We start from the raw sequence: 24,939 nt of genomic DNA on the forward strand, positions 1-24,939 counted from the left end.
TAGCACATAACTTGAGCTTTCCTCACTGTTTCGTGTGGTTGCTACACCTTTGTGCCATCAGCCGGTGGACACAGACTATCTGGCATTCACTGATGTCTTCAGTCTGGTTGCTCTAAGCCCTTGGACCTGAAAGGCATCTCAGAGTTCATCTAACACACACCCTGTGGAAATTGTTATTCTGGTAGCCATTGTTTCTTAATGTGTTCTTGGGGCCAGTCGAAGCACAATAACATGAAGGAACCCTTGTTACAAATACACGTTCCTAGGACGCCTGGGTGGCTCAGTCGGTTAAGTGTCTGACTTCAGCTCAGGTCATGATCTCACAGTCTGTGAGTTAAAGCCCCGTGTCGGGCTTTGTGCTGACAGCTCGGAGCCTGGAGCCTGCTTCGGATTCTGTCTCCTTCTCTCTCTCTGCCCCTCCCCTGCTCATGCTCTGTCTCTCTCTGTCTCAAAAAAAATAAATAAATAAAAACATTAAAAAAAAAAAAAAAAAAAAAAAAACACGTTCCTGGGCCCCACCTCTGAGCTACAGAAAACTGCATTTCTCTTACCCCCTCAGTTGATTCTTAAATACTCAGAAGTCTTGGGGCACCTGAGTGGCTTACTCAGTTAAGCATCTGACTTTGGCTCAGGTCATGATCTCATGATGCATGAGTGAGTTTGAGCCCCACATCTGGCTCCCTGCTGTCAGCACAGAGCCCACTTCAGTTCCTCTGTCCCCATCTCTCTACCCCCCCTCCCACTCGCTCACGTGAGCTCTCTCTCTCTCTCTCTCTCAAAAATAAACATTTTTTAAAAATATTCAGAAGTCTTATATGAAATAGCAAAAAGTTAAGAATTCTTACAGCCTTAGATTACAGTTAGATTAGTCTTGAAATAGAATAGCCATTGTTGTCATTGAGAATTCATATATCCTGGTAATTAGGCCATGTGGATTTCTAGTGGTCGCTTGTTTCCAATGCTGTGACTTGTATGAAATATGAAAGTGAAGCATTATTAACCTTGAGGTTCAGATTCGTTGGGAATTGGTTTTAGGTGCGACAGAGTTGATGGTTTTATTTATCCAAGTTAAGACTTCTTATTAACTATGAAAAAGGATTAGCATAAAGTGCTTATCAGTGTTGATTAACTGTATCTAAAAGGACTAAATAGTACAAGCAGAGAGCAGTCTTCGGTCGGAAAATGCCATCTTTCATAACGTTTTCCCCATTTACTTTTTCATGTGCTCTTCCAGAAACTGTGAATCTACTACTCTGTCTTCTCTTCCCTCTTTAGATTCTTCATTTTTTATTATAGATACTGACATTTTACTTGCAGAAATTACCCATTTAGGCTCTCTTCAAATTCAGAGTGATCTTCTTTTAATAAGAAGTGAGAGGGGAAATTGACAAAATACACTTGGAGTTGTCAGCGTTGTACATGGCAAACAGTAAAAGCTTATTCTTAGAGGATTGTCAGAGAGCTTAGTGCTACCTCAGGTTGTCAGAGAATTTAACGTGTGTTCTCAGGGAATTGACAAAAAAATTACCAAGAAAAGGCGTGCTCTGAACCACCTCCAGGTGCCCAACCTGAGAAACAACTCACTCTGTTAAGCAACGGCATATGTATTTTGCAGGTTATATGGGAAAGCAAACTATATTCCTTTGCTTCTTAAACTATCTTGTGTGGTGACTTGGTATGGAAAACACGTACCATCTCCTCGTTTCCCCCAAAGCAAATAGACAACATAACTAGAAATGTCCCAGACACGTAGGGAAGTTGTCATTTGGACTTTTCCCTGCCACCTGTAGTGAAGGAAGAAGGCAGCAGAGGGGAGCACTTGAGAACTTCTTGGCGAATGGCCATGAAAAATAAAGAAAACTGAAAAACCCCAAAGGTCAGGTGCACTTCCAAACCCCGAACTGAGTGACACCGGAAATAAATCACTTCCTTGTCATTTCCATGAAAGGTGCAGTACAAGAGATTCCCTGGTGACCTCTTGATCACGTATACTACTTTTCTCATCTTTAGCTGTTGTCTTTCTTCAAACACACACACACACAGAAGAAAGAAACAAAATGCCGCAGAGAAAGCTGCTCTGACCTTTGCTTCTTCTTTGACCTGGGTATGACAAAGTGAGTGTCTTAGTGACTTCAAGCTGCCATAACAAAACTCCACACACCAGGTGGCTGAAGCATCAGAAATGGGCTCCCCCCACCCCCCAAATTCTGGAAGCTGGAAATCTAAGATCAAGGTCTCAACTAGTTTGGTTGACTCCTGAAGTCTCTCTCCGTGGCTTGTGGGTGGCTGCCTTCGTGCTTTGTGCCTTCGTGCCTTGACACGGCCTTTTCTCTCACAGAGTGACAGAGATGCTTGCTGTCTCTTCCTTTTATGAAGGACACCAATCCTATCGGAAGAGGGCCCCTCCCTGATGACCTCATTTAACCTGAATTACCTCCTTAAAGGCCCTGTCTCCAAATGTAGTCACATTGAAGGTTAAGGCTTCAACATACCATTTTGGGGGGAAAACATGAAAACATGGTTGAGTCTGTAAAATTTGACTAAACGTGCATTTGTATATATCCAGTGTACCGTACCCCTCTCTCTTCAACATTCCTTAACTTTCATCTTTGTAGTGCACACGGGTTCATGTTAAGAAAGTCAGGGGAGGGCACCTGGGTGGCTCAGTCAGTTAAGCGTCCGACTCTTGATTTCTGCTCAAGTCACGATCTCACGGTTCGTGAGTTCAAGCCCTGTGTCAGGCTCTCCAATGACAGTGCAGAGCCTGCTTGGGATTCCCTCTCTCTCTCTCTTTCTCTTTCTCTTTCTCTTTCTCTTTGTCTCTCTCCCCCTCCCCGACTCATGCGATTGCCTGCTCTCTCTCAAATAAATATACTTGAAAAAAACAAGAAAGTGGTGACCATGGAAGATATTCTCCCTAAATCATTGGAACTGGGTTTCCCTTTGGCAGCCTACACTCTGCCTTTATGAACTTAATATAAGACCTTGTTGATAAAAAAAGGTCTTATATATATAAGCATACATTTGACGTGGAGAGAGATTTGGTGGGTTTTTATAATTTGTTTCTCACTAATTTATCCACACACTCTTATGGGGTTTTTTTGTTTGTTTGTTTGTTTTTTAAATGTTTATTTATTTTTGAGAGAGACAGACAGAATATGAGTGGGTTAGGGGCAGAGAGAGAGGGAGACAGAGAATCCGAAGCGGGCTCCAGGCTCTGAGCTGTTAGCACAGAGCCCGATGCGGGGGGCTGGAACTCACGAGCTGTGAGATCATGACCTGAGCCGAAGCCGGACGCCCAACTGACTGAGCCACCCAGGTGCCCCTTGTTTGGTTTTTTTGGTTTTTTTTGAGTAACTAAAGCCAAGCATTCCCAGTAGGAATGTGGAAGGACAGACCAGACAGTGTAACGAAATATGTAACACGATATGGCCTGTAACCTGGCATTGGTAGCCATATTTTCCTCCTCTCTTGAGCCAAAGGGTCACAAATAACCCAGAAGTTGCTATTAAACACTCTACTTTATAAAAGTATTCTATTCCAATCATCTGTGTGCCATACAAGAATAAAGAAAAACTTGGGGCACCTGGGTGGCTCAGTCGGTCAAGCATCTGACTTTGGCTCAGGTCATGATCTTGCGGCTCATGGGTTCAAGCCCCACGTCGGGCTCTCTGCTGACAGCTCAGAGCCTGGAGCCTGCTTCAGATTCTGTGTCTCCCTCTCCCTCTCTCCCTCCACTCACACTCACTCTCTCTCTCTCAAATATAAATATTTCAAAAAAATTTTTTTAAAGAAAGTATAAAGAAAAACTTGTAGGCTACAGAGTATTTTTTTTCAAGATCTGACTTGTCGAATGTGAATTTTAAATTGCCACTGATGAGCTCAATGCTATAGATTGACTCCAGGCTGTTCCAACTTCCCTCAGTGTAGTTGCTGAACGCAGGTATGGTAGCAAACTCGGTTCTGGCATTAGTGATGGTGGTGTTTTCATCACCCTGGAGTTAGTAAAGCCTGAAACCTGCCAGGCATTTGCCACACGGTGTGCTGCCAGGGAGGGCTCAGCTTCTGGCTTCTTAGAGAGGATATGGCAGGACCTTTGTGCTTACAAGGTATTTGAAACCGAAGCCTTTTCACTTCCTTGCTGAGCTTAAGAGTTGACACTGGTGTCCCAAATTCCTTTAGCCTTATCGGGATAAGGCATGCAGTCATTGATGGCCAAGAAAGGGAAGTGGATGGTATTCTCTCTAGATGGGAGAGAGTTGCTGAAATGAAGGGACCATTTAGTCTCCCCAAAACACTTGCTGGTGTTCAGGGGAAAACATTTCTGCACTAACGGCAGAGCTCTTTACTCTTCTCCCCAGTCTACCTATTCCAACCTGGAGTAAAGGGCTCAGGAAGAAACCACATTCTATTCCCAGGTGATTATTATAGCCAGAAATGGTTGTCTTATTTGCAGATGGTTCATATTCACCTGTATGGGTGGTATTTTAGTTTCTTAGGGTTGCTAGAACTAACTACAACAAATCGGGTGGCCTGAAACAACAGAAATCTCTTTTCTCATCATTCTGGAGACCAGGAGTCCAAAATCAAGATGTCCTCAGGGTCATGCTCCCTCTGAAGGCTCTAGGGGAGAATCTCTTCCATTTCTTTCTCTTGTTTCTGGTGCTGGTGACAATCCCGGACATACTTTGGCTTGTAGATACTCCAGTCTCTGCCTTTACATAGTGTTCTCCCCTCTTCTCCAGAATGATCAAGAGCCCACCTTAACTCCAGTGGGGTCTACCCTACTCCATATTGGATGAGGGCCTGTCTTATTCCAGTATGATCTCATCTTCACCTGATTATATCTACAAAGACCCTCTTTCCATATAAGGTCATTTTCATAGGTAGTGGGCATGAGGACTTGAATATATCTTTTAGGGAGACATAACTTGACCCATATCATGCAGCTATATTTTTTCCTTTCCCTTGACTTTCATGAATCTGAAAAATTGTCCACGTTTCCTTCTAAAACACTGTCAAATTTAAGTCAAAGGGCTGCATGTCTTGAATTTATGACCTCTTCTTTTAAAGAAAAATAAGTTCTGTGTAAAATTGGTTCAAATTATGAAAGGCTTTAAATGCTTTGCATTTGCTTGAGGCTGATTAATGGGTAAATTTGTAAACCATGGTTGTTTTAATTAGCCAGGGTTAATTAATGTTTACTGCGCTTGGAAGATGAAAAGACGTGTATAAATGCACCATAATGTGAATCATTTTTTAATTTGTTGTTGAAGCTTGAAATATATTCAAATAAAGATTTGCTTACATCACATCAAAAATTTCAAAAAGCTGTTGGAGCACTATGAGAATTAGTATAGAGGACTCTGAATTTTAAAGCGAATTAATTATGGGGCCACCTGGGTAGCTCAGTAGGTTAAGCATCCAACTTCAGCTCGGGTCTTAATCTCACAGTTCGTGAGTTCAAGCTGCTCATCAGGTTCTGCTCTGACAGCTCAGAGCCTGGAGCCTGCTTTGGATTCTGTGTCTCCCTGTCTCTCTGCCTGTGTCCCATGCACACTCTTGTCTCTCTCTCAAACATAAATAAATGTTAGAAATAATTTTAAAGTAAATTACGTATTATCGAAGATGATCATGTTTTAGTATTATGTATTCAGAGAATGGTAGTTACATTTTTTTTTTAATTTTTTTTTCAACATTTATTTATTTTTGAGACAGAACATGAATGGGGGAGGGTCAGAGAGAGGGAGACACAGAATCTGAAACAGGCTCCAGGCTCTGAGCTGTCAGCACAGAGCCCGACGCGGGGCTCAAACTCACGGACCGCGAGATCATGACCTGAGCCGAAGTCGGCCGCTTAACCGACTGAGCCACCCAGGCGCCCTGGTAGTTACATTTTTAAGGCTGATTACATAAAAAGGAAATAGTAGAAATCTCAGACCCAACTGATAACTTTTCATAAAATGTGTCATAATTTGAGGTGAAGTCTGCTTTTTGTTTTTGTTTTTTTTATTTCTAAGTCGAGACTTTTTCAGAGCAGGGTAGAGGACAGACCAGATTGAACTGTGCTGAGATGAGAATAACACAAGCAATTTTTTTGAAGAAACTACTAGAATTCCGTGTAAATTTTCAACAGGAAAAGCATCGGGGACTTGGCTGAGGTCTAGTGCAGAGACCCGGAAATGTGGAGATTAGAAGCCCTTTAAAAAGGAAATAGCGGGGCAAGGTCTCCCACATGGGGCTAGAAGCTGTACGTCATGGAAGGCGGTTGTCTCTGGCAGTGAAAAGGGCTATCCGTTCTCACTAAGAAAGTGGCCCCCTAGAGTAATTTCCCAACATGCTCAGTAGAATATACTTTCTGGCACCAGGATTCATGGTTCACTTGGTAACTTTAAAGCACAGCCAGACTCAGTGGTAACCAGTCCCATTTGACTTGATCATTGTCTAAGAGGAGAGCGTCTCCAAAGTTAAATTAGCAGAAAGGTTGGGTCTACTTTATTTTTCACCTCCCACACAATTTTCTCTTTGTGCTTTGCAGAGTAAAAACAATAAGGTTGATTTTTTTTCTTTTTAACATCTCATGGATATTGACAATGAGGTGATTGGAGAAAAAACAAAAGACCCATAACCCTCTATTGGGATAAGAAATCGCTTGCTCCTTGTAGTTCTTAACCATAACTACTAATTTGACATTATTGGCAAGCACTGCAGGTTGACACTCGAAAGAGTCTTCAGCTGGAACGAGACACTTCGTTCTGGGTGGCGCCGTGTCGTATTATCTAACAGAATTCAATTCCTGATAAACCCCTCTTCGGGAATCGAGTATGGGCTTCTCCCCCCAGAACACTTGCAGGATTGTGCTAAAATCTGGGAAACTTTCCATTTTCGCATCTGTGCTTCCCCTTGGGCTGTTTCAACATGGCCATGAGCTCTCCGGGCCCGTATTTCCAGGGGCTGCAGGACATCGCCATCACGATGTGCTGGAGTATCACAAACAGGTCGGAGGAGAAGTTGTCTTTCTCCCCCATCTTTGCTCTTCCGATAGACACAACTCCAGTCAAGACTGAAAAATATTAACGGCTCCCCTGTCCCGGTCACAACCTCCCCCACCCCCACCACCATCAAAATAGCACCGTTCTTCCTCCTATCACTTCCTTAAACGTGTTTCTGGTTTGATCAGTGTAGTATACACCTTGCCCACTCCCTTCCCGGTTTTTTAATGTTGACATGTCTCTCAAGTATCCCCTGCCTTTCTGTACAGTTGGCCTATTCATGAGCTGCGGGTACCAACAGAACCCATAGAATTTGTGAATGGCATACACCTAGTGTAGGTCAGCGTGTTCCTCTCCCCTCTGGGTTCCACGCTCTAGAGCTCCTGGCTTCTGAGCTGCTTCCTTTTTACTTCCCTCGTGCCAGAAAAGTCCCAGCCTTTGGGCAGCCCACTCTCTATACCTTGGCAGTCTCTCTTCCGTAACAGCATCATCCACTGTCTCCAGCTGGAAAATCCAAGCTCATTTCTTTCTTGCTCGGTCCATACCCCTTCCCATAGCACTTGCATGGAACTACTTCTATGCTCATCTGTCCTCTGGGCCGTGAGCACTGAGTAAAAAGAAATTACCTTAGTTAGTTCCTGCACTGGCCTGGAAGATGATAGGATCGCTGAACAGGTAGATAAATGAACAAATAAATGAATGAGCTCATTAATTGATGATAAGATGTTTTTATTTTTCTTGGCTTCAGATTATTTTCCTTACAGCGAGTTCTTTCAGTCTCTCCACTCCCCTGCACTGTTCATGCTTAAGACAGACACTTCCCTTCTGTCTCCAAGCATTTTCCATCTCCAGGCTAGGTGTCCCTATGAGTTGTTGAGGGATCGTATGAGTCAGCTGATTAGAAGAGGAAGGGCCATTGCTGTTCCAGAAATGTTTAGTACGGAGCGAGTTTTGTGTTAAACACAGCTATGTTCATGGTCAGAAGACCATACAGAATTGATATGGGCTTTTTTGTTTATCTGCATAAACATACATTTCAAATGAGCTATCGTGTATATAAATATGATGTGCTGTCAACAGGAACAGATCTCTTCCTCCCCTGTGATGAGATATATATCTATCTATATCTGCATAGATAAATACATAGAGATGGATGGATGGATAGATATAGATAGATAGATAGATAGATAGATAGATAGATAGATTTGTGCTGATCTTATCCATACTTGCCTGTTACCCTTATAATTATCAGCATAAATCCTTAGGCTCTTTGAGTGAAATTAACTATTTATGAATGTTGAAATCTTACTTTCTCCCATGACCTGACCTGCCTTGCTTAACCAGTACTTTCCATCATTCTAAATATAGAATTCCACCAATGAAGCACTTATCAGATAGGAGTCCATTAGAATGCACTTTTTTTCAGAGAATAGCAGAGAAAGATCGCTCACTGTTGAGGGGGCACACTGTGTGGCATTCCTTTGGCCCACCTTCCAGGTATTTCTTACTCCGGTAAGAAGGGCTAATCTCACAAGTCTGGGAAGGGGTGCTCATCGGGCAGGATCACCACTTACCTTGTGCAGGTTGGACAGGACACAGGGGTGTCGCTCAGACTCCCTCTTCTGTCATGTGCAGCAGAGGGTTCAGGTCGGAGCTGAAATTTGTCTACACTGCACATGGCTTGACAAGCCATGTGCCCTACATGTGACTCACTCCCCAAAGAAAGCATTGTGTGGGTTAGTAAGGGCCTGGCTTTTATCACAGGTAAAGATGATGTTTTCATCTCTACCTGTTCCCTCTTAATTGGCTCAGAGCTCAGGGGGCAAGGCGGGGATATTATGGATGGATGCCCAGAGCACCCCAACACGAGCAGTGACGGCTCCAGGGGAATATGAGCCCAGATTGTATGCAGTTGCCAGAATGACTTGGCCTTTATAAAACTGCAAGAGCGGTAAAATTGTCTTTTCAGTATTTTGTGTTTAAATAACCTTTCCCATTTTACTTACTTGGACTCACTAAAGACATTAGCAGTTTTTAAAAAATGAAATGTGATACTAACCCCGATAGAGCAAGCTCGGGTTTATTTTAGTTTTCCAATTTGCTTCGTATCTGATAACTTATTTGGAAGTAAAAACAAACAAAAAACTGCACCAACTATGCAGAACAGCCTACCAGAAAAATCGAGAAATACATACTGAAGAATGAAACTGGAGGAAAATTCCCTTCATGATTTCATGTCTGTGTCCTCAGACCTAATTGTTCTGATTCCAAGGGCCTCCCCGCCTGCTTCAGGAACCTCATAGAATCCATTCTCATTGACCACAGTAATAAAAATTAGATAATAAAATGGTTGAAGATAATAAATGATATTTAAAAAATATCTCGGTTATCTTGCTGGTGGGATTGCAAGTGAATTATTGTTATTTTTTTGTTCTGTTTTCTGTGTTTTTTGCACCAAATTTATGTTATCCTTATAATTACTACCAATGCCACATTTTTTTTAATGTATGTTTATTTTTGAGAGACAGAGAGACAGAGTATGAGCAGGGGAGGGGCAGAGATAGAGGGAGACACAGGATCTGAAGCAGGCTCCAGGCTCTGAGCCGTCAGCACAGAGCCGGATGCAGGGCTCGAACTCACAAACCATGATATTATGACCTGAGCCAAAGTCAGACACTTAACAGACTGAGCTACCCAAGGCACCCCTCAAATCCCACGTTTTTATATAAAAGCGGAATCACAGTGAAGTCCTAGCTTATGCTGCTGGGGTTAGGCTCTTTTTAAAGATAGATTTGAAGAGAAATTCCTCAATCATAATTACTTTGAAACCCCTTCAGTGAAACAGTAAAAGTACACATCTCTCAACTAGCCCAAGACGGACAGCTTTTCCTCCAGCACGTGAAGAAACCAGTGTTTCCTGGCTTGAAAATCACATGAAATAATTGACTTATGTTTAAGGGGGATGTCTCATCAAAATGTTCATCCATTTTTATTTTACTTTGCAGAGGACGTGTCATTTGTATCTGTTTATGCCAATGGTCATGTATGCGTTTCCCCTATATATTGACCGGAGGAAAACATCCGGATAGATACAGGTTAAAGCCAGTACTACAGTTCAGTGCCACGGTCCTGAACTTTTCATTTTAATATAATTCCAGACTTAGAGAATTCCAAGCAGGCTCCACACTGCCAGTGCAGAGGCCAACGCGGGACTCCATCTCACGAACCGTGAGATCATGACCTGAGCTGAAAAACCGAGTCAGAGGCTTAAGCGACTGAGCCACCCAAGCGTCCCATAAAATTTCTTGAGAGGGACTTGAAGACATAGTGGCTCTTTACCCCTAAGTTCTTCACCGTGTGTTTCCTCAAAACAAAGACACTTATTTGTATATGCAAATTATAACCTCAGTACAGCCTGCTTTCAAAGAGTCTCTCTATAATCTGTAAACTTGGTTTGTTGTCTAAACTTGAGAAGGTTTTTCCTCTCCGGATTGCTTAGACTTCCAACCACGCAGGCAGGACCAAGATTCCTAAGGTAGTTGGAAATAGGATCACAACTTTGGCACAGATCCTACAAAGAAGCACGGAGAGGAAACTCTTTAATCTGTTTTTTGATGCCAGGGAGATGGACTGACTTTTCTCCTGATTTCTGACTGATGCCATTGGTTAGATCTAAGTTGTTTGATCTCTGTTGTTTGAAAGTCAAAAAAAGGAAATCTGTCTTAAATAGAAAGGGATTTCTTTCGTACCCTCAGCCTTAAGCTGGACAAGTGATACTTTTAAGCAATGTCACTTGGCAGTAGGAAATATTCTCACAAGTAACGTGTAGCTGTGTTTGTGTCCCCTCCGGGGACAGATTGTTGCCACAAGTGGACGAAGCATGCTTCGTTTAAAATCTATGTCCAAGAAAGTACTAAAGCAAAATAAACCCAGATTCAGAGGTGAAATCTGAATTTTGAGACTGTAAGAGATTCTCGATTGCTAGTGTGGCTAAAAATAAGAGGACTGACCCAATTTTATGGAGGTCGAAATACAAACTAGATTTGTGGAACAGCATTACATTGTGATAATACGTCTATAATCCTTTGCCCAAGGTGGAAATGCAGCATCCTACAGGGCTGTTTCTCTCTTTTTAAGTTCTTTTTTAATGTTCATTTATTTTTGAAGGAGAGAGAGACAGAGCATGAGTGGGAGAGGGGCAGAGAGAGAGGGAGACACAGAATCCGAAGCAGGCTCCAGGCTCTGAGCTGTCAGCATAGAGCCTGATGCGGGGCTCAAACTCACGAACCGTGAGATTATGACCTGAGCCGAAGTCGGACTTAACTGACTGAAACACCCAGGTGCTTCCTAGGCCGTTTGGCTCTTGACCACTGAAGTGTTCAAGTCCCTGCACCATTGATAAGAAGGGATATTTGGGATAAGTATGCAGAGTTCAACCATTTACTTAGCTCAAAACCCAAAGGTGTCTACATTATGTTAAATTTGACTCCGAATTGATGATACCTGATTAACAGTTCACATAGCTACCTACTATGCCAGTCTTCCAGAGAAAGGGAAATCTAAAGAAGTGGGAGATACGTGTCCACAGGGGATGGGCTGTCAAAATGGCTCCCTTAATTAGAGGAGGGAACAGTGGATGGCTGTGCAGCTGGGAACCACCTGGCTTTTCAGCTCTGCTCCTTCATCATGGAAAAGCTCTATGACCTTGGCCCATGGCAAAAATCTCTTATCTTGGTTCCTTTGTGTGGAAAAAAAAAAAAAAAAGATACCACTGAATTCTTCACTTTCCAAATCTGTCAAAAATTATGAGAGGGGCATCCGGGTGGCTCAGTCATTCAAGTGTCCGACTTCAGCTCAGGTCATGATCTTGAGGTTTTTGAGTTCAAGCCCCGTGTCGGTCTCTGTGCTGACAGTGCAGAGCCTGCTTAGGATTCTGAATTTGTGTCTCTCCCTCTGTCCCACTCACTCTCTCTGTCTCTCAAAATAAATAAACCAACTTTAAAAAGGATTACGAGAAACAGGATGCATGTGATAATAGATGTGTATGTATTTCTGTAATATTAGTCAGTAATCAAATAGCCTTGTCAACCGTAAAATAGAATGTTTCATGGAATAATGAAAACATTTGGACTCGGAATCAGGATACTTGGGTTCGGATCTCAATTCTGCCACCTGATAACTGTGCTTTCTCAAGAGGGATGTCACAGTTTGGTCAGCCATCAGTGGGGATAGCATCCCACAATGCAGACCGTTGTGGATATGAAAGGAGCTAATGGATATGAAAAGGCAACTGAAGTGGAAGGTGTCTCTGTAGGGTTGATCTCCTGCTTTCGAGATGCCCTAGCATAACACAGTCCCGCCACAGTATGGCTGTCCTACAAGTCACATGCGGATCAAGACGTCCCGACCATGTGCAGTAATCCCTTGAAGACCACATAGGTTCTCCCCCAGATTACCATTTTATTTATTTTTCTTAATGTTTATTTATTGGGCGGGGTGGGGGTGGGCTAAATGAGAGAAAGGGACAGAGGATCCAAAGCAGGCTCCGAGCCGTCAGCACAGAGCCCGACGCGGGGCTCGAACTCACGGACCGTGAGATCGTGACCTGAGTCGAAGTCGGCCGCTTAACCGACTGAGCCACCCAGGCGCCCCCCCCTCTAGTACTCTTAATACTTAAGTATTAAGTTCATATTCTTTTTCTCAGAGTCTGAACAATGCTGACCTGTCTCCCGAGCACTTCCCTGCTCTGGCTCCTGTGTAATTTCCTGCCTGACAAATGTTCTGGCAAAAAAGGGAATTCCTAACTAGCCTTTCCTTTTCCCGTGGCTTTCTGACTCAGAAACGTTGTCGTGAATGATAGTTTCAAGGCAACAGAGTGGGTTGGGTTCTGAGAACATGACTTCGAGGTGTTCAGACGTAAGGTTTCTTCTGGCAGTGTTCTTTGTTGACCGTGCTCGTCTTTCACACCTTGTTTCCAAGACTTGTTTTGTTTTTTATGAAGTGATAACTGAGATAGTTGTGTAGTGATGCCTCTTTACAACTTGTGGCAGTGGTTGGACTGTAATGTGACTAAGAATCATGTGGGTGGGGGGAGCCTGGGTGGCTCAGTTAAGTGTCCGATTTCAGCTCAGGTCACGATCTCTCACGGTTTGTGGGTTTGAGCCCCATGTCAGGCTCTGTGCTGACAGCTCAGAGCCTGGAGCCTGCTTCGGATTCTGTGTCTCCCTCTCTCTCTCTCTCTCTGTCCCTTCCCCCGTCTCAAAAATAAATAGAACATTAAAAAAAAAAAGAATCACCTGGGGACCACAGTGGGGTGCAGATTCCGGTTCCCTAGCTCTGGCAGGGGCAGGGGCACACCTACCTAGCAAGAGTATAGGTAATAGAATTCAAAGTGAAGGAACTGCTAAGACCATCCATCCAACCTCCTCTAATTTGATGGGTGAGGAATTGCAAGCCTTAGGGGGTTTCATGCACAGAACTGTGATTGGAAAATTAAATCTGATCTAGTCCTGGTGTGGGCAAAATGCCTAGAATGGATGACAGCAGATTTATAGTAGAGCTTCTTGATAGGAGAAAAATGACATCCCTTTCATAAATACTTCCCATGCAGCTGTGGTGGCATGGGGGAGGGGGGGTGCATTGTTCAGAGGTGGAATCCTCAATCCTTTGAGATGTGTAACTATTTATGAAACAGGTAAGAATTGTGAAAACATAAATGGACGGATCACCACAGAGAAACACATAAATTATGCTTTCTTATTTATTTAAAAATAAGAGGTAAGCATTGGTCATATAAGAGTCCCCTGTTAGAGTTGAAGGGAAATTTCCATTTTGGAGAGAGGCTATGGATAAATACATATTTTCCACGAGGAACCAGAAGAATCAGAAAATAGAAAAAAATAATAATAATGAAAGCAATGCCGTTTCAATTCTATAAGTAGAAAAACCAGCAAGCCTAGGGGACCTCAGTTGGTGCCAGTCTCCAAATCAGACCTTTATTTTTTTTTTTTAACGTTTTATTTATTTTTGAGACAGAGAGAGACAGAGCATGAACGGGGAAGGGGCAGAGAGAGAGGGAGACACAGAATCAGAAGCAGGCTCCAGGCTCTGAGCCGTCAGCCCAGAGCCTGACGCGGGGCTCGAACTCATGGACCGCGAGATCGTGACCTGAGCTGAAGTCGGACGCTTAACCGACTGAGCCACCCAGGTGCCCCTCCAAATCAGACCTTTAATAGGTGTGTATTACAGAGGAAAAGGCTGAGGCTGAACTTCCTTTACATGAAGGAGATTGTCCTCCCCCCACCCCAAGCGTGTTTAAAAGGTAGAAGAGATAGTTAATCGATTATAACTGAAGCTTGTGAAAGAGAACTGCTTCAATGTTTATAAACTGTATTTCCTTGAAACCGAAAATATGGCAGTTAAATCTTTAGGAGGTTGGCGAGGAGATTAATCATTTGAAGAGGCATGTGAAACAAATGATTTAGAATTCCTCTGTTTTCCCATTCAGCAATCCTTTCATGAGGCCATTTCTCTCAAACTATGGTGGAAGTCTATTCCACACCACAAAAACAAAGTATTTTAGTCATTTGAAGATGGCATCACTGTTGGGTGACTCTCTTGATGTTGCTTTCTTCAAAATATTTTTTTAGGTTTTTATTTAAATTCCAGTTCCTTAACAGACAGTATAATATTAGCTTCAGGAGTCCAGTATAGTGATTTCCATGCTTTCGTACAGCACCTGGTACTCATCACAAGTGCGCCCCTTAATCCCCATCACCTCAAAATATTTTAAATATTTCCTCCGATAACTACGTGCTGAGGCGTTTTTTGTTTCCTTTTCTCTTTACTATTAAGTATGCCTAGTGTAGGTTCTCAGCACACTTTTCAAAAGGGCAAGGTTTGCCATATGTTTCATATTTGAAATTGAGTATCTCTGTTTGGTTTAAGCTGTAGGTTAAAATTACCATCACTGAACCCAGTTGAGTGAGTATTCCCGCTTCTAACTACAGCGCTCGTGCGTGCTGAGTATTCTAGAAGAGACTAAATCTGACTCCGGAGATAATTGCCGCAACTCTGGGCAATAACAAATAGCTTTTACAAAGGGGGGAGGGGGGGGGAGAGGAGAGTCTCGGGGGAGAAATGAACCTAGTGTCTTAGTTTAATATAGCAGCTGGCAAATGTAGATGTTTAAAAGCTTTGGAAATCGCCAATATATGGCATCGGGCGCATTGTAACAAAATATTAAATTAAGTCCGATAAACAGGTAATCCATCAGGGCCAGCAGCATACCAGATGTGTGGTTTCTGTGTGATGAGTCTTACCACAGAATTCGAAGATGAAGCCCCACTTAGAAGGAGCAATGAAATAATTATATACGTGGCTCGTGTGTGTGTGTGTGTGTGTGTGTGTGTGTGTGTGTGTGTGTGTGTTTTAATCACAGGCAGAATAGCCTGGTGCCGATTATCTTAGCCATTGGTAAAATCCTGAGCCCTTAATAATACCAAGAGGTAGCTGGCTGCCTTCGACATTTTATGATCACAAAATGGAATAATCCTTCACCAACTAACGATAATCCATCATTTCCACCTGCTTTTTGTCCCTTAAAAACCACACAGACAGACCTCATTGTTCCAAATGAGATAACCAGAGGTGGTTGTTTCTAAATCTCCCATGTTAAACTGAGGTAAGAGCACTTACTTCTGCTCTCTTGTACTCCCCCAAAAAAGCCTAAGTGCTTTTCACTCTGCCAGAAATGTAACGTTTCTTGAATGTGTCATTCTCTAATTTTCTGCACATGAATAAACCAGGCAAATTAACCACCATGGGGCTCAACATTTTAGTGGCCATTTGGAGGAAATTTTCTGCCAACAATAAAAGAAAGAGAAAAAGAGGCACCGCAATTTGCTGCAAGCCAAAGTGTCCTGGATATTTTATGAAGCACAGATGTAAGGTTTTCCTCTGTGACTGTTTCCTGCTTCACCCTTTTTACTGCCGTGGGCCGAAATGGGGACAGGACTTCCTTCAGCTCCTGGGCCTGGAAACTGCCTATTTGAAGGCGCAAAAGCAATATAGCCATTCCATGGGGCTGGTGGTGTTTGAGTCCGGTTGCAGCCCTGTAAATGTGCAGAACATTCTGGAACAGTCAGACGTACAATCACTCTGCAAATGAGCAGCGCAGTACTGAGACCAGGAGTGAGCCCTCCTTTGGTACCGTGGAGGCTAGATGGGTGGGGGTCGCCGGGAGGAAGGCTGGTTTTCTGCAGCCCAGATCTTGCACTTCAGCACAGATGCTTACTGACCATGGGATCTTAAAGAGATTCAGCCACCCCTCCTCGCCTCAGTTTCCTGGCCCATAAAAGTCATAATGCTTGTAACCCTCATAAAGTTGTTGAGAGGAGAGTTAGAGAGGAGAGGGCGTTTGAGCTGGGCTTTCAAGAGTTCATATAATTTAGGGGCTCTTGGGTGGCTCAGTTGGTTAAGCGTCCAACCTCAGCTCAGGTCATGATCTCACAGTTTGTGAGTTCGAGCCCCGCGTCGGGCTCTGTGGTGACAGCTCACAGTCTGCAGCCTGCTTTGGATTCTGTGTCCCCCTGTCTCTCTGCCCCTCCTCCGCTTGCACTCAGTCTCTTCTCTCTCATAAATAAACGTTTAAAAAAACGAGTTCATATAATTTAGATAAGCAGAAATGGTCTTCCTGTGTAGCAGGAACAGAGAGCAAAGGTGCCCTGATGGGAATGCATGGTCCCATCTGGGGATAATCCAAGCTACTCAGCTTGAGAGAGCTGTGGGTCCAATTCCAATGTGTGGGTTTTTCCCCACACCACCAAGCAGTTTTCCTACATCAACTGGAGAATTCAATCATTCAACCCAATTCTGCCACCATCTACCCAGAGGTAGTGCAGATCCCACAAGAGTTATGGGCTCAGTCCTCGGACTCCCCTCCCCCACCCCCAACAGCCAGTCGAAAGTCCAGATTGTCACCTGTGCTGCTGATGACCAATTGTACATCAGAAGTTCCTTCTCCTTGGGTTCTATTAATTTGCTAGAACGGCTCATAGACCAGAGGGAAACATTTCACTCACTAGATTACTAGTTTAGTATAAACAGATACAACCCAGGAAAAGTTAAAAGTAGGGTAAGGTTTGTGGAAAAGGGCTCACAGCTTCCAGCACGTTTGCCCCCCACCCACACACACCTGCATGTGTTCATCAACTCGAGGCTCCCAGAACCCTGTCCTTTCAGGTTTTTACAGAAGCTTCATTACATAGACTTGACTGATTTATTTATTGGCCATTGGTGATTGAGCTCAATCTCCAGCCCCTCTCCCTTCGCAGAGTGTGGGACTGAAACTTCTTTTTTTTTTTTTTTTTTAATTTTTTTTAACGTGTATTTATTTTTGAGACAGAGAGAGACAGAGCATGAACAGGGGAGGGTCAGAGAGAGGGAGACACAGAGTCTGAAACAGGCTCCAGGCTCCGAGCTGTCAGCACAGAGCCCGATGCGGGGCTCGAACTCATGGACCATGAGATCATGACCTGAGCCGAAGTCGGCCGCTCAACCGACTGAGCCACCCAGGCGCCCCTGGGACTGAAACTTCTAACCCTCTGATCACATGGTCACTTCCTCTGGGCACCAGCCCCCCATCCTTAGGTGACCTACAGGCTTTTCAAAAGTCACTTCATGACATAACGAAAAATACCTTTATTCCTCCCATCACCCATGAAATTCCAAGGGTTTTAGGAGCTCTCTGCCTACAGAGACCAAATATATGTTTCTTACTATAAATCACAGTAGCATAGGTATATACAGCAGAAAGTTTAAAAGCCTCATCATTAGAAAGATGAGGTGAGCCCAGATCACAGAGGGCCTTTACCATCTGGCAAAGTAGTCTGGGATTCATTCAGTAGGCAATGAGTTACCGAGACGAGGCAGAGCCTTTCGGAGAGGGATGAAAGGTAGAGCAGAGACCACAAGAGACCATCACAGTGATCAAGGCAGAAAGTAACGATGGTTCAAGGGAGGTAGGCAGTAGAAAGGGAGAGTGAGAAATGAATAAGAGAGAATCCGGAAATGGAATTTTAAAGGGAGGTGTCAGTAATAGGAGTATGGGACACAAAGAAATACAGAGAGCCGCAGACAGTTATGAAGGTTTCAGCCCGTAGCTCTGAAAGTTCATGAGAGATATAAGCTAACAGACCCAGCGGACTTAGAAATGCAAAGAGCCTGGGTAGGAGGCGTGGGAGGGACAGGGGAAAGCTAGGAAAATACATTTCAGATTCATCCGTAGAGTTTCAGGAGTGGGAGGGATTTCCAGATGAAAACTTGCAGAAAGAGATGGATGGAGATCCGAAAAGATAATAGATGGACAAAGAGATTTTAAAAAAAGGAACAAGAGGAGTTATTCAGAGAAGTCACAGGGAACCAGCTTGGTACTGAGTATGCAAGACAAAGACAAAACGTTTCCAGATGGAAGGGGAGGTGGTTAAGTGACTGTAAATGCCACAAAGGTACCAACATGGCCCCAGGTGGGGCCGAGAGTGGATCATGCTGGTGAAGGTTATTCCCTTCCAAGATGAACTTGTGAGCACCAATAATTATTCCAAAAGATCATCTCTTCAGTATTGTAAGTGCTTAACAGTCACAAGCATGAGATTTATATAAAAGAAATGCGCATTAAATTCATTAAAGCAGACATTGGCTAAGTTATTAGCCATTACCTATGACTCTGTACGACATGAAAAAGTTGAAGTAGATCTAATGGGGACCTTTCATCTGCATGGGAAAGTCATTACAAGCATCAAATATTGAATTTAGAATGGTGCTGCAGAAAATAGCTATATATTATAACTCAAATTAGATTTCAGGAGGACTGATTGGCTTGAGATTTCATCATTTAAAATAATATCTTGCAATAAACCTGACTCCATAGGAGGATATTAATCTCATGCTTTAATGCTATCCTATCAAATTGTTTTAATAGATCTGTTTGAACAGAATTTTAATTTTTCAAGTAAAAAAAAAAATTCCATTTAAAAGAGAATGTGAGGGATGACAGTAAAATGTTACAAATCAAATTTAAATCCTGATTTTATTTTCTTCATTTTTTGCAGCAGTAATAGTAACCAACACTTGGTTTGAAAGATCTAGTACAGTAAATTCTTGACAGAGGCATGATTGGGAAATGAGATACTCTGGTGACTATCATTTCTAATGGCGCCCATGCTATTCATGGGTGTCTCATTTTTAAAAATATGTCACACAGAAAAATCTGGTGAACTGTGGCCGCCTAATAGGGGATTCACTAATCTTATGATAACCCTGTATTTAAAGCAACGATTACAGTTGGTGCCGGGTTATATTCCCAGCTCTCTTTTCTAGTAAAAATGCACTGCCATCATGAAACGTATAATTTAGGAATTTTCACCAGCCCACAAGGACTTCAGATAAGTCAGTTCTGGTCCTCAAAGTTGATGTAGTTTAGTTCCGTTGTTTACAAAAGGGGGTAACTGATAGCATCTTTTTTTTTTAACGTTTTATTTATTTTTGAGACAGGGAGAGACAGCATGAACAGGGGAGGGTCAGAGGGAGAAGGAGACACAGAATCTGAAACAGGCTCCAGGCTCTGAGCTGTCAGCACAGAGCCCGACACGGGGCTCGAACCCACAGACCGTGAGATCATGACCTGAGCCGAAGTCGGCCACTTAACCGACTGAGCCACCCAGGCGCCCCCGATAGCGTCTTTTGCAAAGAGAGGCAGCAGAGGGGAGAGGCGGGAAATCTGGTCTGAGGTGGCGTGAGATGTGCTGGGAGTCAGGGAGGTTTCACCCAAGGAAGAGGCTGGAGCAGAACTTTGTGCCCATAAGGCCACAGCCGGGAAGGCAAGGCAACTGCTTCCCTGTTGCCTCAGAACACAGATCATGTGGCCCCGAGGGGGCCTTTGAGGAAGGCAGATCTATTCAAAGCAAAACAACGAGAACTGTTCGAGAATAGAGGAGGCTGCCGTCATTTAGGCTCCCGCATGTTCAAGGGAAGACTAGGGAGGGATTCACTAGATTATATCCTCCAGCGTGAAAGTAACTGTACCTCATATGATGCCACCGCTTCCCGTCAGACACCTCACCACAGCACACTATTGATTCCTCTGCAATCACAGGATCCTAGAATCCGTGTCAGAGGAGGAAGTGGAGGTACAGCTCTCAAGGTCATTCATCCCTGGGAGGAACGGTGGGGTCATTCGGAGCATCAGCCTGGGTGTTAGCCATTCTCCCTGGGCTCCAGTCCTGCCTTGAGCTTGCTATGATTTTGCCCACGTGGCTCAACTCCCATGCGCCTCAGTTTTCACATCTGTAAGATGGAAACGATGCCGGTGCCCACCTCATGGCTCCACGTGAGCTCACGGGTGTAGAACAGTTACAGTCGTGTCTGGCAGACAGAAAATGGGAGCCACTGCTGCACTGTCACTGGGACCCACCAAAGGCATGGCTTTGTTTTGTTTAGATGAGCTGCTTCAGAAAGAGCAAAACTACTCGGATGACGTCTTGGCCAACATGATCAGCGAACCAAGAATCAGTTACGGAAACGATGCCCTCATGCCGTCTTTGACCGAGACGAAAACCACCGTGGAGCTTCTTCCCGTGAACGGGGAGTTCAGCCTGGACGATCTGCAGCCCTGGCATCCTTTCGGGGTCGACTCGGTGCCGGCCAATACAGAAAACGAAGGTAAGAGGCCCCGGAGAGAACAAGAACATTCTAGTATGGGTACATCTTTCTGATATTCTCGAGTGGTGACTTCTTATATGAAGTTGAAAAATGTACTTTCTCACTGAGAGGTATTCTGTTGCCTCTGGGGAAAAAAATTTTAAAAAAGAACAATATTCAGTGTATGTTTATGAGGCAGTGGCCATTCAGAGCCAACAGGATGAAATGATGTGAATCACAGTTCACCCCATGAGGAAGCATTTTCGCGGGCCCTGCTTAAATGGAGGCTTGAAAAGCACCCAGGTAGTTTTTGTTGATTATTTATTCTAATGCATCAAATTTCAGATTGCATTGAGTGTTAAAGACAAAGGTAAAAAATCACCTGCAGATAAAATGTAATTTTACCCAAGACTTAAATAACTTTGTGTTTAGAAAGTTAAATTTAAGACCGCTGTCAAAATTAGGATGCGTATTAATTAGTACGGGTTTTTTCCTGTGACAGCTCAGAGATTTTCTCTGTCAACAGATTTGCACATTGGATGATGTACTTTCTGATGCACTGTCTTTCACAGGGATTTCTTAGCAGAAACTTCTAAATATCTCTTCAGGAGAGGGTATCTTTTAGTTCTCTTCCGTGATCATTTTTACAGGTTCGGAAGTATAAAATTTCAAACACAGGAACACCTTGATTTCTAAATACTAATAGCATATTTTTTAAAAACACAAGATTTTCCCTGTGAGTTTCTTTGTTAAAGTAGCAAATTTGGATAGTGGTAATATTTGTAATACGAATATTTATAGTATGGATATCTCGAAACGCAATCAGTATACACATCAGACTAAATATGAATTCAATAGTAGACCTTCAGTGTACTACAAAAGTTTGGTTTTTTTAAGAACCATTACAGAAAATATTGGACCATTTCCATATGAGAAATCACTCCAAATTTGTTTCAATTTGAAAAAGGGCACCTTATACTCATAATATCAGATCCAAACAGCGATGTTCTATATAACATAAAAGTAAGACTTTACCAGTTATAAAAATAATTTTTACATAGAGGAAAAAAATTAAGACTTCTGCAAAAATTTAAAAACTTTAGTTATGAGGCTAACTTCCTTATTAAATTAAAATAGAGTGCTTGTTATACCATTTTTTTTTTAATAGGTGGATGCATTTTGGCCATTTAAAATCCTCATCATTCAGTCACTAATGAGAATTCTTTGTAGAAAATGTCCAGTCTCATTTGTAAATTGAATGCACACTAGGTTTCCTCTTTTCCTTTAGAACATTGAGTTGTTTAATTCAGGGAGAAATAGGTACCACATCTGAAGTCTGATGAACTTCCTTGAGTAGGAAATTACTATCTTAATTCCCTTTATACCAAATAATGTTAAATGTTTGTCATTTATGTTCACCTCCTAGCTTTTTATGAAAAAATTTAAATCTATAAATTAGACTTTTTTTTTCTTAAAAAATTCCCTCTGCTTTGGAGAATTTTTTCATCTGCAGTGATTCTAAAATTATAATTTGTAAACAATTTCGAATTGGTTTCTCATAATCTAAGACCGTTTCACATCTTTCAAATATATAGTTTCTATAAATAAAATGTTCCCATTTAATACTTTCCATTACTTATTGATTTTGGAAAAGTAGGATAAAGCCTATTTCAGAGCCTACCCGAATTTTTATGGCCACACACACACACACACACAAATAATAGAAACTAGAAATTATAATTTATTTACAGTAAACTTTATAGAAAGAGGTTTAGAAAGCCAAAGGAAGCTATATCAGAGTAAAAATTAATTTACAGAAATTATTGTGTACGTTTGATGTAATACTTGGTATTTCTCTTAAATGTTGTAAATCCTTTACAAATGTAGACTGTACAAAGTTTAACAACAGAGAAAAAGACACTCAAGGACACATATGTGGCCTCCATTAAAAATTATATGCATTCTGTTAAACACTCTGCTTATATTAAAGTTTTTAAACAGTAGCCAAACTGACCCATTCTGTTTAGGGGGGAAAAATGCAAGGATATCAGTTGTTCTTTTTGCGTAGAAATAGAGAGAGGAACTATTTTACCGAAGCAACTTCCTACAATCCAAACCTCGATGCCATTGTCAGCATATCCACTGTTTGCCTGGTCTTCTGCCCCTTGACAATCCTCCCAAATCAAATAAGAAAGAAGCCTTGGTCCAAGCTAGAAACCAAGTATTGATTCTCCCTGCAACTCTTGCTAAATAATCCAAAGAAAGAAGATTAGATTCACTACTGGGTTTCCCCAAAGTGATCAGTTTTTGGAAGACTAGGAAAACAGATTTTGGGTTTAAACACATCTGCTCAGAAGTAGACTCTGAGAGTGGCCTGTGGCCATTGGTGCTAGGAGACAGTCTCTGCTTTTGCACATATACACACACCCTGGTCCCTTGGGTGTTGCCAAGATGCCCCCTTGGGCCCAGTCCTTGAATGCCTCTGGATCCTTGACAGGCAGGACACAGCTGTTACATTGCCCAAGCCTCATCAGAAGAGCTGATACTCTTGTTAAATAAAGATCTGTTACTGATAAATAGTGCAATCTTACATGAAAGTGTTACAAGGCAATAATATTTAGGATCTCAGAGCTTGAGTTCTGGTTCTCATTGTTATCAGACCCAACACTGCCTTTATCGCATTTTGAAAAGCCTTCTTAACAATGAATCGTAAAATGGGCTGACCAAATAAATAATTAATTAATTAATTAAAAAAACCGATCTGACAATGTTTGGGGGGAGAGGAGAAATCAATATAATAGGTGTAATTTATAAGTATTTCAACATGTAAGTATTGAGGCTTGACTACTAACGGAAATAATGGCATGATCAGGTGTTTGTCCTGAATGGATGTGACAAATACAAATGCAGACTGATACAAGGGCTGATTCCATGATTCAGGCTTTGTGAGCAACAGTGGATGATTTTCCAACACCGTAAATAACTCCTGAGAAGGCGCTAAATAAAGCAGTCTTTCCTTGTCTTACCCAATGGTGAGCTCTTAAGGGTATCAAGATTACAGTAAGAACTGTGCAAAAAATGCTTTGTGTTTCAACTGAGTTAGGTTCTGGACTCACATAATCATAGATAAAGGAATGTCCAGCAGGAATTTAGGAGATCGTATAGGATGCTATTTTGTGTGTGTGTGGGATTGCCCTGTGCACGGCGTCTAGCATCCTTGGTCCCCGTCTGCTAGAAGCCAGTAGTGTCCTCCCTTCCCCTGTGGCCGTGGTGACCACCAAAACCAGCCCCACATCCCCACCATCCCACAGGATAGTAGCTACCCCACATTCCTGAATGGTGTGGATCAGAGTTTAAATTCCAGTGCTGCTGTGTGTTGTGGGCAAGTTAGAGAGCCTCTCTGGCTAGTTCCTGGTCTGTCAAACAAAGGTGACAATAATTCCTAATTCAGAGATAGGGTATGAGCATTAAAAGAGATGGCAGAGAAAGCTCTTAGCTAAGATTCTGCAACACAGTAAATGTTTAGTGTAGCTTGCTCTTTCTTGCTTGCTTGCTTCCTTTCCTTTCTTTCTTTCTGTCTCTTCCCTCCCTCCCTCCCTCCCTCCCTTCCTTCCATCCCTCCCTCCCTTCTTTTCCTCTCCCTCCCTTCCTTCCTTCTTTCCTTCCTTCCTTCCTCCCTTCCTCCCTTCCTCCCTTCCTCCCTTCCTTCCTCCCTTCCTCCCTCCCTCCCTTCCTTCCTTCCTTCCTTCCTTCCTTCCCTCCCTTCAATTCCCCTCCCTCCCTTCCTCCCTCCCTTCCTTCCTTCCTTCTTTCCTTCCTTCCTTCCTTCCTTCCTCCCTCCCTCCCTCCCTTCCTTCCTTCTTCCTTCCTTCCTTCTTTCCTTCCTTCCTTCCTATAGAATCAGGACCTTATCAGCGAGGTTATACCAGCTGGTCTTAGGGAGAATCACCCTATGGCTCAAACAGTGTATCTTTAAAAATGCATGACTGTAACAAGCCATATCATGACACAGTCCTAAAATCTTGCCCTTTCTCTCTCCCCATCTCCCTTTACTCTCTCTCCCCAGGGTCTTATTCCTTGTAACCATCTCAGACAGGTGCTTACACACAGAGCCATGACAAACATCGAAAATTCTCAAAGGATTTCCTTTCGTTGTTCATGCAGTCCTTACCATCACAGCTTCAAACGCCTACAGTTTATTGCTTTTTCTTAAGAACAGTCCAGAGAGAGGGTCAGGCAGCCAGGCATT

The 24,939-nt window shown here is 42.8% G+C and overlaps 1 protein-coding gene across 7 annotated transcripts in view; it reads left to right on the plus strand.

Moving 5' to 3' along the window:
• APP (amyloid beta precursor protein) overlaps positions 1 to 24,939 on the plus strand; it is a 272,606-nt gene that overhangs the window by 223,638 nt on the left and 24,029 nt on the right. For all 7 annotated transcript variants that reach the window (XM_049629302.1, XM_049629304.1, XM_049629305.1 and 4 more), the window contains one exon: positions 20,490 to 20,711. In XM_049629302.1, coding sequence (XP_049485259.1) covers positions 20,490 to 20,711 — 222 coding nt within the window. The remainder of the gene's footprint in view (positions 1 to 20,489; positions 20,712 to 24,939) is intronic.

The sequence above is a fragment of the Panthera uncia genome, chromosome C2, assembly GCF_023721935.1.
Source record: "Panthera uncia isolate 11264 chromosome C2, Puncia_PCG_1.0, whole genome shotgun sequence".
NCBI lineage: Eukaryota > Metazoa > Chordata > Mammalia > Carnivora > Felidae > Panthera > Panthera uncia.